This window comes from Hylobates moloch, unplaced genomic scaffold (genome assembly GCF_009828535.3).
Source record: "Hylobates moloch isolate HMO894 unplaced genomic scaffold, HMol_V3 SCAFFOLD_18, whole genome shotgun sequence".
NCBI classification, from domain to species: domain Eukaryota; kingdom Metazoa; phylum Chordata; class Mammalia; order Primates; family Hylobatidae; genus Hylobates; species Hylobates moloch.
This window is the reverse complement of record NW_026652293.1, coordinates 51,446,354-51,466,442: the sequence shown is the minus strand read 5'-3', so window position 1 is coordinate 51,466,442 and position 20,089 is coordinate 51,446,354. Positions and strand designations below refer to the sequence as shown.

Sequence of the window (20,089 nt, the reverse complement as noted above, 5' to 3'; positions counted from 1 at the left end):
GTTATGAGAGTCAAATATATTTATGTTCTGCTGTATTTTTCATAATTCATGTTATTTATAGTCATTTTATGTGTTTAAGCTTAATTATTAAAACCATAAAATTGTCCTAGATGTTTAAAAAATTCACCTGGCAAGTAGAGCTACTCTGATTAGAGTACAAATATTATCATTTGGGCATAATCTTAAATGTCACCAATGAGGCATATAGTTTTTTATTATTGGGTAACACACAGGAATATGGCTCAGAAAAAAAAACAAACAAAACAAAATGTAAAACAATCCCATTTTGGGAAAAAGAAAAAGAAGAAGGGAAAGAGAAAAGAAAAAAGAAGAATGGTGAAGAAAAGAGGCAAAGGATGTAAAGAGAGGAGAAGGTGTTAAGAAAAGATGACAGAAGGAAGATTGAGAAGGAAGGAAAGATAAGAGAATGAAGAGTAGGGCAGTGGGGATGACATGGCCAGAGGAAAAGGAGGAGGAACTTAAAATAGGGAAGGAAGGAGACAAGAAGAAGGAAAGAAAAAACACTGAAAGAGAAAATAAATAACAGAAGAGAAGAGAATAAAAAAGAGAGAAAGAAAAGAGAGTATATTAGTAGGGATCCTTATTTTGTAGCATGCTAGATAAATGTAATTCAGGAGTATATGTGTGTATACATATGTAAGTATACATATATACATATATAAATACATATTTTTAAATTCCGCTATATGTTTATATACTCTCTATATAAACATATATATTTCTCTCTTTCCATACACAGACACATACACACACACGTTGTTTTACAAATGTGTGTATTCTTCTATTTTTATACTTATACCATATATATATATATCTTCCATATGGGCTGATATACCATTTATACATATATATTTTCCATATACCTATACATCATCCATACATTATTTCTATATATGTACCTTTCGCCTATGCATTCCATACATACTAAATACACTTATGTATATAGGTATATGTGTACATAGAATGGTATGGAGGAAGAAAGCCATGTAAGGAATGAAGATGGTTGTACAGAGGTTGTATTGAGAAACAGAGATGAAGAATGAATACTGACAAGTGTAGAAGAAGACACATCACTAAAAGTATATTAAAAGCAGGGCAATAAAGCAAATGTAATAACATTATAAAACACCTATACCATAATATTACATTTAATGGTTAATGTTGTGAATATTGTATAGTGTGGCAGTTTGGTTCAGATGAACTTCATGGTGTTTCCAGCTCAGAAATATTTACATGCCCTTATTTTATTCATACCATGTAATTTTCACATTTCCTAAAAAGTTGTATGCAAAATTACTCTATGAATGCCATGTAGTACCAATAACTATACAAATGAATATAGCATGCAACATGGTTCATTATTATTATTATTTTTGGGGATGGAGTCTTGCTCTCTCACTCAGGCTGGAGTGCAATGGTGTGATCTTGGCTCACTGCAACCTCCGCCTCCCAGGTTCAAGCGATTCTCCTGCCTCAGTCTCCCAAATAGCTGGGATTACAGGCATGTGCCACCATGCCCGGCTAATTTTTGTATTTTTAGTAGAGGCGGGGTTTCACCATGTTGGCCAGGCTGGTCTCGAACTCCTGACCTCGTAGGTGATCCACCCGCTCCGGCCTTCCAAAGTGCTGGGATTACAGGCGTGAGCCACCAAACCCAGCCGCAGTGTGGATTATTAAAAATTTAAATATGCAATGTTACATCTACCTTAACTGCTTTTGAGAAGTTAATACATTTAACAGACCGAACACTTAATACATATGCAATGGAAATGCTAGAGTTATTATTTTCTTGATAGAATAATTAATAAATTTAATTGCTTGTTGATGCAATGCTATATGTTATATATGCAATGTGATGATTACTTACACTAATAGAAAAATGGTAATGTACATAATTCAAAATAGCAAAAATTCAGTTATTCATAATAGAAAATTCATTTTATATTTACATTTAAAACTATTTTAAATGCTTTCACTAGAATATTGATATAACTCTTATTTAAAAAGGAAAAATAAAACCCTACTCTGAAGATATATCCCCCCAAAAAACTGAAAATTTTCCTACTATCTCTCTTTTGTCCCCTTGCTGACTCCACTATGCTTGTCACTCCATTTTAGTGAAGAAAAGAATGATCAGATTCAGATAAATGGATTAGTTTACTAGGTAATTGAGAATGCTGATACATGGGCCTGGCGTGATGGCTTATTCTTGTAATCCCAGCACTTTGGGAGGCTGAGGCAGGCAGATCACCTGAGGTCAGGAGTTCGAGACCCGCCTGGCCAACATGGTGAAACCCTATCTCTACTAAAAATACAAAACTTAGCAGGGCATGATGGCAGGTGCCTGTAATCCCAAATACTCAGGAGGCTGAGGCAGGAGAATCGCTTGAACTAGGGAGGCAGAAGTGGTAGTGTGCTGAGATCCCTCCACTGCACTCCAGCATGGGCAACAGAGCGAGACACCATCTCAAAAAAAGAATACAGATATAAATAGAATATCATAGGAACTGAATCAGAGATGAAGAAAAAGAGAAAGCTGTCCAAGGGGGAAACTGACTATAGATTTTCAAGTATATTTTATAGCTCTTTCTCTAAGACAGTATAAACCATCAGTTAATAGTATTAATTATCAGTTAGTAGTTTTGAGAGAGCAAAAAAGAAGATACAAATAATGGGAATTAAGGATGTAATTATAGAGAATGGAAACACAACATATATCACAAATAATTACAGCAAAATGGGAGATTTTTAATGAAATAGAATGCAGGGCTATCTTATTGCAAGGATGATTCAGTGGTTGGGGGTATAAAAGGCAGTCTCTAAGATGACTCCCAAGGGCGCCTGCCTCCTGGTATCCACACCGTTGTGTAGTCTTTTGCCCTTGAATATAAAACAGACTTATTCATTTCGAACATGGCAGAAGTGATGGGATGTCACTTCCAGCATTAGTTTTATAAGCCTATGGCTTCTGTTTTGAAAGCTGTCTCTCTCTCTCTCTCCCTAGGATCACTCACCCAGAGGGAAGTGAGCTACCATGTTGTGAGGCAGCTCTGTGAAGATGCCAATGTGAAGAGGGGCTGAGGCATGACAACACCCAACCACGTGAGTGAGGGAACCAACCAAGAGGATCTCACTGCCCACCTATCCCCACCCTCCATCTGAGCCTTCATATGAGATCATGGTCATGGTTGGCATCTTTTTTTTTTAAATAGAGACAGGCTCTCGCTATGTGGCCCAGGCTGGTTTTGAACTCCTGGGCTCAAGTGATCCTCCCACCTCACCCTCCCAAAGTGCTGGGATTATAGGCATGAGCCACTGTGCCTGGCCTGGCTGACATCTGGACTACAGCATCATGAGAAAATTTGAGTAAGAGGAACTCACCAAAGGCTGTACCTAGAATGGCAAACCCACAGAAACTGTGAAGTAACAAATGTATGTTGGTTTAACCCATTAGATTTTGGAGTAATTTATTATACAGCAATATAAATACACAAGGGCACGACTATGCAGGGAGCTAATGGTCAAGAGTTCTGGGAGTTTAACTGTGTGAGCCAAATCTAACACAATGTAGTTGATACTACATGGTGGCAGCGTAATTATTGATTGGGATGATAGACCTGTGGCTCTCTGGGACTTTTAGGATGGTGACAATCATCACCCACCCCACCCCACTCTACCCTTTAGCCTCAGGAAGTCATTTGCCAAACCTGTTGTACTACAATCTAGTTATAGTGAAGATTTCCCATCTCTACTATGAGTCTTGCTTTGTTTTGAGCTGTCTCTAATTCTCAAATTTACATTTTTAAAATTACTCAAACCCAAGTTATGTTTAAAATGGCATATAAAGACATATAGCATCAAATGAGAGGTTAAATTCAATAAAATTGATAATACATATATTCCCAGCAACAACAGGTTATAACAAGTAGTGGTATAACAATATTTTTACATAAAAAATCTAGATTCTAGGAAATAATCCATGTTTTAACTTCTTATTCATTATAACAAGATTTAATGCCAAAGAAGTGTTTGTTCACTTCTTTGGTATATATTTGTAAATTACTTTATGTTTATTATTTAAAATTAGAGTTGCAAAAAATAATTTTCCTCTGGTCAAAAAGATGGAACAAAACAATAATCTATATAGATAGATAGATAGATAGATAGATAGATAGATAAATAGATAGATAGATTATAGACTATATATATATGTAGATCGGTTGCCAGGCTGGAGTGCATTGGCACGATCTCGGCTCACTGCAACCTCCGCCTCCTGAGTTCAAGTGATTCTCCTGCCTCAGCCTCCCGAGTAGCTGGGACCGCAGGGTGCGCCACCACGCCCAGCTAATTTTGTATTTTTAGTAGAGATGGGGTTTCACCATGTTGTCCAGGATGGTCTTGATCTCTTGACCTTGTGATCTGTCTGCCTTGGCCTCCCAAAGTGCTGGGATTACAGGCGTGAGCCACTGTGCCCAGCCCTATATTTTTAAAAAGCAAGACACTATAACAGAGTAGAGAAGGAGCCCATAGAATGGGAGAAAATATTTGCAAACCATGTATCTGATAAGGCATTAATACCCAGAATATATAGGGAACTCCTAAAACTCAACAACAAAAAACAGCCCAATTCAAAAATGGGCAAAGGACTTAGAATAGACATTTCTTCAAAGAAGACACACAAATGGCCAATAGGCACATAAAAGGATTCTCAACATCGCTAACAATTAGAAAAATGCAAATCAAAACTGCAACAAGAATGTGGAGAAATTGCAACCCTTGTGCCCTATTGATGGGAATGGAAAATGTGTACAGATGCTATGGGAAATAGTATGGCAGTTTCTCAAATAATTAAAAATATAATTACCATATAATCTGGCAATTCCACTTCTGAGTATATTCTTAAAAGAAATGAAAACACAGTCTCAAGAAGATCTTTTACACCCATGTTCACAGCAGCATTATTCACAATACATAAAGTGTGGTCGCAACTCAAATGCCTATTGGCAGATAAATGGATAAACAAAATGTGGTATGTACATAAAATAGAATATCATTCAGCCTTAAGAAAGAAGGAAATTCGGACACATTCTGCAACATAGATGAACTTTAAGAACATTGTGCTAAGTGAAACAAGTCATGTCAGGGGATGGGGCAAAGGGAAATGGAGAGTTGTTTAGTGGGTATAGTTTTAATTCTACAAGATGAAAAGAGTTCTAGCGACAGCTGATTGCACAAAAATATGAATGTACTTAATCCCACTAAACTATATAGTTAAAAATGGTTAAATTAAGATAGTGTTATATAAAAAGTGCAAAAAATAGCAAGAATAAAATTAATGACAGAATTCTTATATAGCAAATTAGTACCTGACATTGCTTTCTATTAATAGGTGGTAGAATTTCAGACCGAGGAAAAGAACGGGTGCTTGTGCAAGCTAGCCAATCAGTAAGGCTGGTGGAGTCCTTCTGCTTAACTTTAGGTCTTCGGTGTGTTAAAGGCTTTGCCTTTTGTAATTGCAACTCCCATGGATCAGGCTCTTTTCTGAAGGGTGAATTGTATATTCCTGGAATCTAAAGAAGAAGAAAGCAATTTTGATTTTTATCTTTAATTTTCAGATGAAATAAAAGAAAGATACAGTTGTACCATGAAATTTTTTCTTATGTTTAAAGAATATTTTAAACTACCACTGTGGTTCTTAACCAGAGGTGGACTTCAGATTTACCTCAGGAGATTTTATAAAATACTCATACTTGTCTTTACTCTAGATCAACAATTTCAACATCTTTCAGGATTGAGCAATAAACATTTTAAAAACTAGTGAGCTCAAGTTCCTATCTGTCACACAGCCCTTTTATATCACTATACTTAAGAAAAAATTACAGTAAGACCCTAAGCCATTCATTTTGTATTCTAACTATATGTTATGTATATTTAACTATACGTGTAAGTCATACATTCACTCATAGGAAGTCAAATACACAATGCTTGAACAAGTTTCAGGTACAAAATATGTACTCAAATATTTGACTGATTATTTTAATTATTATTCATTACATAAGCTAAGGGCAGCTATCTTGACTTTTGTACTTTAATAATCAAATTGGTATCACCTATAATGCTATAGGTATCGCCTATAATATAGGCTATAATACTATATTATACATCACTCAAAATAACATCCTGTATTTCAAGAGTTGTATTCATGTGGTTAGGTGCTATGCTTCTGTAGTGTCATATTATCCTTGCTGTTCTATCAATGACTTTGTCATGTACTGCATCAAAATAGTTAAGAGTACCTACCACACAATAGAGGTTCAATAGATGTATGTGTGACAAATGTTAAGTCAAATTTAGCAGTGTCCACTTTTGAAAATTTAATGTTGTTTGAATATACAAACTGCATAGAATGAAATTTTGATGGTATTATATTTTAATGGTATTAGATACCAATCTTTGATATATGGTTCCATGAAGCCTTATATTAAAATATATACACATATGTGTATATGTAAACATCATACACAAATGCATATTTAAAAGGAGAAGTTACATTTGAAAGGGCAATATGACTTGTTTGGTGTCTTTGTAGACACTCTGGACTATATATTAAATGTATCCATTCTTACTAAAAATGTGATTTCTCTTATGCCATCAACATATCTATAAACATTCCTGTTTGCTACATTTACTTCATGGAATCAGCAGTTCCAAAGCATTAACTAAGATATCTGTCTTCGAAAAACTAAGAAAAGTTTAAATTTTCAGCCTAACTCAGCAATAAGTGTTAACCTGTATCAAATACCTACCCAGGCTGGAGTCAACGTCCTATCCCAAATGCAACATCCTATCCCAAATGCAACATCCTATCCCAAATGCAACGTCCTATCCCAAATGCAACGTCCTATCCCAAACACAATGTCCTATCCCAAATGCTTCCTTACTATGGGGATAACACCACAACACCTATCACATTACACTGTTTCAAAATCATATTTGCATGTATGTCTTCCACAAGCTAGAAGTTGGAGCACAGAGAGCCTGTTCCAGGTATTTTTGCAACCCCAGGGCCTAGCAGGGTACATGGCACTTAGTAGGCATTCAATAAATGAATGTTAAATGCTCATCTAGAATAACAATGCACAGTTCAGAAAGGCCCATGAAAACCTCTATTTCACTCTTGCTTTCCAAAGCAACATAAATATCTGAATAAAAAGTTTGAGGCTTATTTCAAAATCGTATTGACTGCTTTCAAAGAATATACAGATTATACCATTTTTCTCTTTTTTAACAGAACAGTTTCAATTTGCTTTAAAACACATTGTCAAAGACCTACTTGAGTCACGTCCAACTCAAATTTTCCTATTTTAAAATTGGAGACTAAGTTTTATTGGATACAAAGCAGTTAATGTAAATGCATTTAAACATTTAAAAATATTTTTGTACTGGCTCTTCTTTGAGATTTATTCTCTATTACAATTGATACAAGAAAAACACTGTGTGGAAAAACATTAAAGGCAGTTATATAAACCATTTTTAATGTTGTGTTAACATGTTCTCACTATAACAGTAAATATAGACAAGGTAAATACACAGACAATAGCTTTCCATGGACAGTAATTTTTAAGTGGATGGCAATTATAAAGATAATTTCTAGGGTGATTTTCTAAGATTAGAATTTATTGATTGTACTAAGAAAAAAAATAAATGTTATATTTTTAAAAGACTATTGTGACATAAAGTATAACTAAATCTACAGTCTATAAAAATGATATGAGAATACCATTCTCATCAGTGACGATCTAATAAACTGAAGTCTGTTACTTTTTTATTAACATTGCTACAACCTTACAGATTAAAATGGTAAAATACATACAATTTAGCTAGATAATTTATCATTTGAAAATATCTACCTACCTGAATAACTGCTACCAGTTATTAACTTTACCCCATTAGAAATCCTCTTTGATCTCCTTGCACATTTGCATGCACGTGTATACATAGGCTAGATGGGAAATGCAAATGGATCAGTAGACATGATAGCTTTCTTAAATTATATTTTGCAACCTATATGGAGACCTCCTCATGTGTATTCTCTTTGCAATTTAAATCAAATATAGATAGAAAATATATTTTAATTGAATTTCAAATGTATCATTTAAAATCTTCAAGGTGTCAGTATTTTAGAAATTAATTTAATACATTTGCTAAGTTATGTCAATAAAAACAGTCCAGCACTCCCACAATCCCTATAGCAAGCAAATACCCTATTTATTTATATTGATACAGTATTCATTTACTTATTATTTCTTTAAATAAATACAACAACCTTAACATACTATTGTCTCAATTGCCATATTTCATCATTAGTAAGCCACTTGTGAATAATGGTTTCTTGTTGATTTTTAAAAATATTACTATGAGTCACAAAAGACAGGGTTAATCCTCAGGGACTATGGCATATTTTTCAGTTTTCACATTTTTCACAACTTGGAAGGGCTACTGCCAAGCTAGCTTTGGGGACTTCATTTTCAGCAATAATTTTCTAGAGTGACCAACACTATGGGGAAATCTGTGCTAACTGTTTAAAAAAAAAAGAAAAAGCCTACAACTGAGTTATTTGCAGTACTGTCATGCTAACATTCAACTCAATAAGACCCAAGAAATCTCAGGAGACGACTCTGCTAATAGCTTCTGACTGACCTCCTTGCATCAGGCCCGGCTGCTGACTGGTGGCCCAGTGGTGAATATGGCAAATGAGGTGTGAAAGCACTGATTTTTTTTAAAGGCTACAATTCTGACTCGTCAAAAGGCAAAAAAAAAAGAAAAAAATGGCAATGAGTTATATAATAGATATATATTTTTCTTGAATTCCCCCCTTCAGACTCTCCATCATGGGAACTTAAGCATGACCTAGAATATTAATTATGTCAGGTTGAGCAACGAGCAAATGTACCATTTGTTACCCAGTCACCCTTAGCATTACATTAATATTTTGAACCATTCCATATTTCCAACAATCTATCAATTGGCTCTTTTCTTCTCAGTTTTTATTCTTATACTTAAGTATTATGTGGAAAAGTGTTAAAACGGTACAAGTGATTTGAAAAGAAATGGATATACTTGTTTTATTTGGAGCACCTACTATTTTATTCCATGAAAAATGTTTTTTATGGCCATTTTCCACTCATACACTGACCTTTACTTTGTAATTGCCTGGGGGAAGCTATAGTCTAATTTTTTTCTCTTCTCTTTGTTACCAAGGTGTACTTTTAAAACAAGTTTCTATGAAATAGGAAGAATAAGACACAGGATAGTGTACACCTACAATTCCCAAATCACAATTACTAATGTTCTAATTTCATATTTTACCATAACAGAAATAACAATTTCTCATGATTTCCAGGGAACTGCTTATTCCGGGTATGAAGAATGATTAAGTATTCAGGATAGATGGAAGAATTCAAGTTTTACTTTTACAAATGACAATTACGCAGCAAAAAGGAGTGGCTGACCACAAATAGGAATAAAATTTAAAACTATTTTCTTGCCTCTTGATAAAAATTTCTGAATACCACGAGAGAGAAACAGTTTCTAAAGGAGGTGTGTCTAAAATATGTTTGGGTTCTATGTTTTGATCACATTTGCTTTTAAAAAATGATATACTAAGCCAGTAGGGAAGAGTAGTAAAGATCTCTCTCTAATAACTAGAAAAGTACAAGTGGGCCAAAGAACTGTGAATGAAATATTTGCTAGGGTAGGGACTGACCAATGTACTTCATCATAATTATCAGGACATACTGCTGCCAGAGGATTTATAAAAATCCCACTCAGCAAATAATTGCCCTGCTGTTAGGAGATAGTCAGAGTGTTAACAGACTGTCACAATCTAGCATTTAGTAAGATATTCTATATTCAATTACTCTTGCTAAGAACTAAAAGGAAACATCGTCATTTCTCAGCCACAGCAGTTATTTCAGACAATAGTTAACCCTCAGATATAGTACCCCAGAAGGAATAAGAATTTCATGGAAACATTAGGGATTCACAAAGGATACATCTAGTCAGAGCTTATCTACATAAAGAAATATTTTTAAAAACTGTTACTGATGTCAAATGCTTTTAGTCTTCTTTGTTTTACTTTAGTTAAGAAGGAATTTTTTAATGTTTTGAGCCATACTACAGAGTGGGGTCACACTAAATGTGGATCCCAGAAAGTTGAAAAAGTAACTTGAAGGGATCATTTGGAGCTCTTCCAAGAACTCAAGCCCTAAAGAACACCATCAAAAGGGGCATTTCAGCCAAGATCATGAGGTTGTTTGCATGCTTATTCTAAGACCATTCTTCCTGAGTTCCTCAGGGGTGCAGATAAGTGGGTATTTGAAAAATAATAACTGCATTCAGCTTGAGTTTGTTTGGAGAAGTCTGGAACTCCTCAGAGGGATATAGTGCAAGGGGAAAGCAGATCTATTGGAAAATTCACCATTAGAAGGTTCTCCTAACTATAGTGCTATACCATCTTCATTCTGGAACACATTTGTTTTTCCTCATGTATTTCATATACCAAAGGTACACTTTGATTTTTTTTTCAAATGATAGAAAATAAACATTGCAAATGAAATATTACCTTTGATGTAGCTAGTTAACTAAAATGTATATCTTTAGCAATCATTTTGATATCTTCATCCATATGTTCATACATTAAACATCCTAATGAAATGTCTATCAGAATGAAAAAATTTAAATAGAATACTGAGAAAGGGTCCACCTTGCTAGATCCAAAATAGGCACAAAGGCAAATAAAAAGTTATCACTCCCATTAAGCTCTTCTCAGTGGTGGGGGTGGTTGGGATTAGGAGAACGGTTTTGTGATTGACTATTACATAACTAGCCAGTAGTAAGTGCCCTCTAATAACTGTTGAAGAGGTATACATCAAAGGCTGCAGTAAATGTATATGTTCTATGTAAAAAATATTCAAATTTGTTCTAAAGATGGGTAGAGCTGGCCGGGCACGGTGGCTCACGTCTGTAATCCCAGCACTTTGGGAGGCCGAGGCAGGTGGATCACGAGGTCAGGAATTGGAGACCAACCTGGCCAGCATATTGAAACCCCATCTCTACTAAAAATACAAAAAATTAGCTGAGTGTGGTGGCGGGCACCTGTAATCCCAGCTACTCGGGAGGCTGAGGCAGAAGAATTGCTTGAACCCAGGAGGTGGAGGTTGCAGTGAGCTGAGATCACACCATTGCGCTACAGCCCAGGTGACAGTGTGAGAGTCCGTCTTAAAAAAAAAAAAAAAAGATGGGTAGAGCTTTGCAATAAAGAAAAGAAAGGTATTCGAGACCAATATAATTATTAAAAAATAAAGACATGGTTGTGGGAAACCATATGCCTCTGTTAAAGAAACATGAAGTTGGCCAGTTTAAGCATGAGGTTATTATTAGAGGTGAGCTTGTAAAGATTGGGGTCTATTCTAGAAGGCTGAAAATTTGGACTTAATTCTGTATAAAATGATAATCTCTTGTTTTTCACATCTCCTTTATTTATTTTTTATTTATTTTTTTGAGACGGAGTCTTGCTCTGTCACCAGGCTGGAGTGCAGTGGAGCGATCTCGGCTCATGGCAACCTCCACCTCCCTGGTTCAAGTGATTCCCCTGCCTCAGCCTCCTGAGTAGCTGGGTTTACGGGTGTGTGCCACCATGCCTGGCTAATTTTTTTGTATTTTAGTAAAAATGAGGTTTCACCATGTTGGTCAAGATGGTCTCGATCTCCTGACCTTGTGATTTGCCTGCCTCGGCCTCCCAAAGTGCTGGAGTACAGGCATGAGCCACTGTGCTGGGCCCACATTTCCTTTAAAAGGTAAATTCAGAAAAAAGTCTGAAGCAGGCCATACTGCTGTGTGAAACTTGAAGATGCAGCCTCTGCGGAAACACAGGCAGTTAAAGAGACAAATCAGGCATCAGAACCAGTCTCAGATATGGCAGTAATGTTGTAATTATCAGACCAGGATTTATCATAACTAAGATTAATATGCTAAGGGCTTAATGAATAAAGTACACAGCATGCAAGGAAGATGGCCAATGTAAGCAGAGAGATGGAAAACTATTAAAGAACCAACACTGTAGCAGAAATGAAGAATGGCTTTGATGGGTTTATTAGTAGATTGGACATGGTTGAGGGAAGAATCTCTGAACTTGAGGATATGTCAATAGAAACCTCCAAAATGGAAAAGCACAGAGAAGAAAGTCTGTTAAAAATGAAACAGAATATCCAAGAGCTGTGGGACAAATACAAAAGGTGTAACATATGTGTAATAAAAATAACATAAGGGGAAGAGTAAGAGAAAGGGACAGAAGAAATATTTAAAGCAAGAAAGACTGGGAATTTACCCAAACTGATGTGAGACACCAAATCACAGACCCAGAAAGCTCAACAAAAATCAAGCAGGATAAATTTTAAAAAGAACAAAACCACAGTAGGCAAATTACTTTCAATCTCAGAAAATCAAAGGTAAAGAAAAAATCTTGAAAAGACGCAAAGAAAAGAACACCTTACCCTAAGAGCAAAGTAAGAATTTTACGTCCAATTTCTCCTCAGAAACCATGCAAGAAAGAAGAGAATAGAGTGAAATATTTAAAGTTTTAGAGAAAAATGCCACCAGCCTAGACTCTACCCTATAAAATTATCCTTCTAATATAAAAGAGAAATAAAGACTTTCTCAGATAAAGAAAAATTAAGAGAATTTATTGCCAGTAGATATGACTTACAAGAAATATTAAAAGGAGTTTTCAGAGAGAATGAAAATGAAATATCACAGTGTTTTCACTTATAAGTGTGAGCTAAACATTAAGTACACACAGACACAAAGATGGGAACAATAGACACTAGGCCCTATTTGAAGGGGAAAGAAAGGAGAAGTGTGAGGGCTGAAAAACTACTTATGAGATACTATGCTCTCCACCTGGGTGACAAAATCATTTGTACATTAAACCCTAACAACCCACAATTTATCCATATAACAAACCTGCATGTGTGCCCCCTGAATCTAAAATAAGAGTTGAGAAAAGACAAGAAAAAAAAAAAAAAGAAAATGATATAGGCCAAAAAATCAGATCTACATTTTTTTAAAAAAAGGAAGATCAGAGAAGAAATAAATCAAGGTAAAATAAAGCCTTTTATTTTTATTATTCTTAACTGATCTAATAGAGAACAGTTTGTTCAAAATAATAGCGTCAAGGTATTCAATTATGAGCATATGCATATAAATGCTTATGTATAAGTATAATAAATGACAATAATAATACAAGAGATGGGATGGAGAAATGATAATTATTTTGTTATTATAAGGTACTTGTACTATCTATGAAGTGGTATAGTGTTACTTGAAAGTGGAGTTGGATGAGTTGCAAATGTGTATTGCAAACTTTAGGGCAACTACTAATTTAAGTTAAAAAAAAAGAAATGCAGCTTACATACTAAGAAAGTAGAGAAAATGGAATCATAAAATACGCAATTAAAATCACAAAGGACAGAAAAAGAGTGTAAGACAAAATAAGAAGCAAAGAACAAGGGGCGCAAATGAAAATCAATATCAAATATGGTAGATATTAATCCAACTAATATCTGTATCTAATATCAATAATCATTTTAAACATTAATGGTCTAAATACATCAATTAAAAGATAGAGATTGTCAGAGTGGATAAAAAAAGAAGACCCAATTATAAGTAGTCTAAAAGAAACCCACTTCAAATATAAAGACGCATATAGATTAAAAGTAAAGGGCCAGAGAAAGATATACCAGGCTAACAATAATAAAAAGAAACTGGGAGTAGCTATATTAATTTCAGGTACAGCAGACTTCAAAGTAAGGAAAATTACCAGGGATAAAGAGGGGTAATACATAATGATAAAGCGCTCGATTTCCCAAGAAGACACAACAATTTGTAAAGTGTATATGCCTAGCAACAAAGCATCAAAATACATGAGGCAAAATCTGATAGCTGTAGGAAGAAATAGATGAATCCACTATTATAGTGGGAGAATTCAACACCTCTCTATCAGAAATGACTTGAGTCTTCTCAGACTCATATAGAACACTCACCTAAACACTCACATAGAACACTCATCCTGGGCCATAAAACACATCTTAACAAATTTAAAAGAACAGAAATCAGACAAAGTATGCTGAGACCACAGTGTAATTAAACTAGAAATCAATAACAGAAAGAAAGCTGGAGACCTCCCAAATACCTGAAGATTAAACAACACAGTTTATCACATGGAACAAAAAAGAAATCTCAAGAGAAAATTATAGATTTTTTGAAATAAATTAAAATTAAAATATAGCTTATCAACATTTGTGGGATTCAACAAAAGCAAGGCTTAAAGGAAAATTTATTGCATTGAATGCATATATTAGAAAAAATATATAAAATAAAAAATCTAAGCTTCCATATTAGGAAACTGAAAAAAGAATAGCAAATTTATTCCAAGGCAAGCAGAAGAAAAGAAGTAATAAAAATTAGAGCACAAAATAATAAAATTGAAAACAGAAAATCAATAGAGAAAATCAATAAACCAAAAGCTGGTTCTTTGGAAAGATAAATGAAATTAATTATTCTCTATCCAGGCTAACAAAAAAAAGGAAAGAAGATGCAAATTACTAATATCAGAAATGAAAGGGAAGACATTACTACAGATCTCATGGATATTAAAAGGGTAATAAAAAGGAATATTATAAATGACTCCATGCCCACAAATTTGATAACCTAGATGAAATGGACGTATTTCCATTTCATCTCAACAGTGAGAAATTAGAATCTTTATCCCACTAAGATCAGGAACAAGGCAAGGATGTCTCCTCTCATCACTTCTTTTCAACACTGTACTGGAAGTTAAATTACTGGAATTTAAATAAATTATAGAATGGGCAAAATACCTGGACACCTCCCCAAAGAAGATACATAGATGGCAAATAAGTATATGAAAAGATGGTCATTATCATATGTCATTAAGGAATATCACTGTATACCAACTGAAATGGCCAAAATACAGAACACTGATACCACCAAATGCTAGCAATGGGTGTGGAGCAACAGGAACTCTCATTTATTGCTGGTGGGAATGCAAAATGATACAGGCACTTTGGAATACAGTTCGACAGTTTTTTACAGAACTAAATGTACTCTTACTATATAATCTAGTAATTGTGTTCTTATATATTTACCCAATTGACTTGAAAACTCACATCTGCACAAACACCTGCACAAAAATGTTTATAGCAGCTGTTTACATAATTGCCAAAACTTGGAGGCAGCCAAGATGTTGGATAAATATACTGTGGTACCTCTAACAATGAAATAATATTTAGCACTAAAAAACAATGACTTATCACACCATGAAAAGACATGCAGAAACCTTAAATGCATATTACTAAGTGAAAGAAGCCAATCTTAAAAGGCTGTATGACTCCAACAATCTGACATTCTGGAAAACAGAACACCTTGGAGACAGATAGTAAAAGGATCAGTGGCTTTCAGAGGTTGTAGGGAGGGAGGGATGAAGAGGCAGAGCACAGGAGATTTTTAGGGCAGTGAAACTACTCTGTATGATACTACTATGGTGGATATATGTCATTATATATTTGTTAAACCCATAGAACATACAGCATCAGGAATGAAACCTAATGTAAACTATGGACTTTGGGTGCTAATGACATATCCATGTAGCTTCATTAATAGTAATAAATGCACCATTTATTGGATGTTGGATGATGCAGGATGTTGACAGTGGGGAAGGGTGTGCATGTGTAGGGGAAGGCAGTATATAGGAAATTTCTGTGACTTCCTATCAATTTTTCTATAAATCTAAAACTGCTCTAAAATATAAAGCATATTTTCTAAAAAGTAAATGGCACCACCAGCTCCTCAGCTTCTTAAGTCAAAAACCCGAGAATCATCCATGATGACTACTGATTTTCCCCTACCCCATATATCCAACCCACTAACGAGTTCTATTAATTCTAGCTCCAAAATACATCTTGAATCCATAGGCTTCTATTCATATCCATGGCCACCATCCTCGTCCAAACAACCATAATATCTTTACCGAAGTGCTTCACACTTACAGGTTCTCTCCATCTGCTGTGCTTACCCCCTATCTGCAAGGAAGTCCAGGTAATAAAAATAAAACAAGCATTTTAGTTCCTTAATAAAAAGCTGTCATTAGCTTTTCAATGCACCTAAGAAGATCTCATAAATCCTTAACAAGGCCCATTCTTTTCTGTTCCAACCTTATTTTAGCCACTCTCTCATCCCTCACTACACAGCAGCCACATTTTTTTTCCATTTCTTCAATACATGCCAGTTATATCCATGACTCAAACTCACCAAAAATGTTTTTTTTTCCATCTGCTTATTTGCCTGGCCAAATCACACTCATCCTTAAGAATTCACACTAAATATCATTTCTTTAGAAAGACTTTTCATGACCCACACACATTCTAAATTAGATTGTCCTATTCTATTCTTTCTCTCATGGGACCCTTTTCATTTTCTTCATGGCACTTATAACTAATTGTATGCATATATGAGTAACTGTTTTATAATGTCTATCTCCCCAAGTCCAGTTTACGTTTCAAAAGGACAAAGACTGTGTCCATTTTCTTGGCCTCTACATACGACAAGTTGTTGGTTCTCAACTCCGGCTGCATGTTAGAAGAATTTGAAAAACACTGATGTTCGAGCTCTTCCCTAAATTAACTCATTCAGAATCTTTGAAGCATGTGTCTCAGCATTTGTCTAGTTTAGTTAGTGGGGTTGTTTTTTTGTTTGTTTTTTGATTTTTTGAGACGGGGTCTCACTCTGTCACCCAAGTTGGAGTGCAGTGGCAACCACTGCCTCCTGGGTTCAAGCAATTCTCCCACCTCAGCCTCCCCAGTAGCTGGGACTACAAGTACACACCACCACGCCCAGCTAATTTTTGTGTTTTTAGTAGACATGGGGTTTCACCATGTTGGCCAGGCTGGCATCAAACTCCTGACCTCAGATGTTCTGCCTGCCTCGGCCTTCCAAAGTGTTGGGATTATGGGCGTGAGCCACCGCGCCTGGCCTAGTTTAGTTTTGTTTTTTAAAGCTGATGTGCAGCCAGGGCTAAGAACCCTAACTATTGCTTATTTCCATAACTGGCATAGAGTAGACAATCTATCGTGACCTGAATAACTGATATAAAACCACAGGTCTACAGAGAGGTTAAAATTTCTTATTCAGAGGTAAGGAAAAAAGAGCAATGAAAATAAAGGATGAGATAGATGGGGAAACATTCCATAGAGTAGAATCAAAAGGCATTGATACTGGATTAATTAAGAGGAATGTAAGAGAATGTGGAGTCATGGAAAAGCTTGGGTTTGGAACCAAGTCAGAGAAGGTAGAAAGAGGAATATTAGTATCTGTTTTGGAGTTATTAGGACCGAGCTTCCCTTAAAACATTCAGGTTGAGAGGTCCAGTGTATTGTTGTAAGAGTGGGTCTGAAACTTAAAAAAGAGGTCGTAGCTAGCAACTGGAGTGTTTTCTAAATAAAAATAGCTAAAGGTGTGAAAAATGGATGGGGTTACTGAGGAAGAGTGTAGACTGAGAGAAGAGCCAAGGGGAAAGTCTTAGGAGTGTGCACATTAAAGAAATAAGTGGGAGAAGAGAAGCCCATGAAGGGCACTCAAAAGAGCAAACAGTGAGGGAGGAGAAGCAGGACACAAGGGAGAAGACCGTTTCATGAAGGAGGTCAGAAGTGTCAGATGCTACGAAGAGGTGGAACAGCATGAGGACGGAGAATGCACACCTGGAATGGTAATTAGAAGGTGACGGGTGACCTCTGCAGCAGCGGATTCTGTTCCTGTGGCTGATATTATACTGTAATTCAATGAATGTGAGAAAAGAAAGAGGATTTCTCTTCAACCCTATTTTGAAAGACTTTGTGAAAAAGATTCCATTTAAAGAAACTTCTGGGACATCTTTCTCACTAAACAATTATCTCTTTACATGTAAATATCAGGTCACTATTTTACTGATCCTTGAAAAAACCAGACTAAAATTGCTTGTTTTCTTGCTTAGGCGATTTCTCTAGGCTTGCTGCTTTCTCTAAACTCTATCAACGCCCTACCCCTACCCCTAGTCCACCCTCTACCTCCAGTATGGCTTCATTGATCTCCTTTATCTGCAGCCTCTCAAGACTGATTCCTGCTCTTCCATTTGAGTCACAATCTTGATAAGTTTATGAATAATTAGGTAATTCTGATAAATGTTGATGTGGAGATACACATACACACACAGACACACACACACACACACACACATATATATATACTAGAAATACACTATTCTGTGGAGTTAGGATGCCTGGTGTTTGAGCAGTATTGGGAAGGAAGAGAAGGAGTTTGGTGTATAAGGTGTGGCAACGCGTTGTCAGAAAACAACAAGAGTGCAAAGTAACAGAACCTTTAAATAAGTTTGGAACTAAAGAACTATAAATAGTCCCATATGATATCAGAATATACCAGACATACAGAAATTGCTGAAGACGACTGAGAAGAAATGACCAGAGAAGGAGAAAAAGATGACCATAATGTCACAAAGGCCAAAGGAGGTTTCAAGAACTGAAGTGTGATGCGCAGTGTGCAGATCTCAGAGAGGTCCCACATGTTTACACTTAGGAGATTCCTGGTGGCCTTACCAAGAGATATTTTCAGTAGAGTAGTAGAAGTGGATATCAAATTCCATAGTGATTTCTAGACTTCACTATGACTCCCTTATGCACCATTTCTACATTTTCTGAGCTGGCTTATTATGCATAATAACAATGACTGTGTGCCCTAAGAAAAATAGAAGAAAATCACAAAATATGTTTTTATGACCACCATCCTCCTACAAACCTTCTACTATATACTCTTTTCCTCTGGATACCTAGTGTTTTCATTTACTTGGATTCTTCTACAGGTGATCTGACTTAAAAATGATTTCATAGTTTGAGTTTAAAAGATAGCTTCCAAGATAATTTGGTGCTGAAAGAAAAACCTCCAGGATTACAGAACTAGACAAGTGAATGAAAATTTTCTTTTGTTAAAGAAAATGTAATAATAGAATTGGGCATTTGTCAAACTTTATTTCTAGTGTTATATGGGATTCTGCAAAAAACTGATTTCCCACCAGTCTTTGAAGAAGGAAGAAGCCATTTTAGGTTTCATCAAGATGGTTGAATGCCTCAGAGGGAAATGCTATATTGCCCTTATCTGACTGGCCACAATCTTGCATCCAGATGTTAAAGATTTTCAGAACACTGAGCCCTTATGTAGTCTTCTTCTATAAACTTGTGGCTTCTTACACGAAAATTATTAAAGTATCTATTAGATATAGATTATACCTGCCATTTTGTGATTAGTAATTGAGCTAAGTGATTAGAATTTTTTTCACTTTTCTGTATGTTATCCTTCAATAAAATTGTATATTTTTAGATTATCTTTTGTTTTCCTATTTTGTTCTGATCTTGATAGTAGAAGGCCCAGAAAATTCAACTATTTGATAGTAGAGAGCTCAGAAAATACAACTATTCTTCACAATCCCGTTATCTTTTATCACCACTCAAACTTTAAGTCTCTCTGCTGGTAACATAATTTGGTCACAAAGTAATTAGAGCAAAAATAATTTGGTCAATATAAATTTTGATCGAAAAACTGATCTCTAAAATGAACAAAAGCTCTACTCTCTGGATTTTTGGGTGTACTATTGGGTTGTTTGCATATGTCTTTATTTTTTCCATTTTTCAAAATTTGAGAAAATAGTTCTTCCTTTGTACTTTCAAATACATAATTTACTTTCAGTCTATCATTACTGTAGTATTTAAAATAAGGACAGTACAGCAACTTAAGTTTATCCACAACAGAAGATGGTTGGATCAAGCAACTATTGATCCATTTGCTTTTTAGTCAAATTGCTTATGACCAAATAATTTTCTGCCAAATTAATAATATCTCTCTTTTAACTATATTCTTTGGTATACTCGTTCTCAAATTACTGCAC

At 35.3% G+C, this 20,089-nt stretch overlaps 1 protein-coding gene and 1 long non-coding RNA gene across 14 annotated transcripts in view; one reads left to right on the top strand and one right to left on the bottom strand.

The window, feature by feature from the left end:
* LOC116457356 (uncharacterized) overlaps positions 1–9,534 on the top strand; it is a 56,165-nt gene extending 46,631 nt beyond the window's left edge. For 6 of the 7 annotated variants that reach the window (XR_009210884.1, XR_009210886.1, XR_009210883.1 and 3 more), the window contains 2 exons: positions 3,026–3,123; positions 3,234–3,447. This is a non-coding gene — a long non-coding RNA (uncharacterized LOC116457356). Of the gene's footprint in view, positions 1–3,025; positions 3,124–3,233; positions 3,448–9,424 lie in introns of those variants that run through there. The other variant, XR_009210885.1, reaches the window with a different exon arrangement.
* SPATA17 (spermatogenesis associated 17) overlaps positions 1–20,089 on the bottom strand; it is a 233,013-nt gene that overhangs the window by 87,812 nt on the left and 125,112 nt on the right. For all 7 annotated transcript variants that reach the window (XR_009210752.1, XR_009210753.1, XM_032136510.2 and 4 more), the window contains exon 7: positions 5,388–5,591. Coding sequence is in view for 5 of the 7 variants with exons in the window: in XM_032136510.2 (XP_031992401.1) it covers positions 5,388–5,591 (204 nt within the window). In the remaining 2 variants the exon portion in view is untranslated. The remainder of the gene's footprint in view (positions 1–5,387; positions 5,592–20,089) is intronic.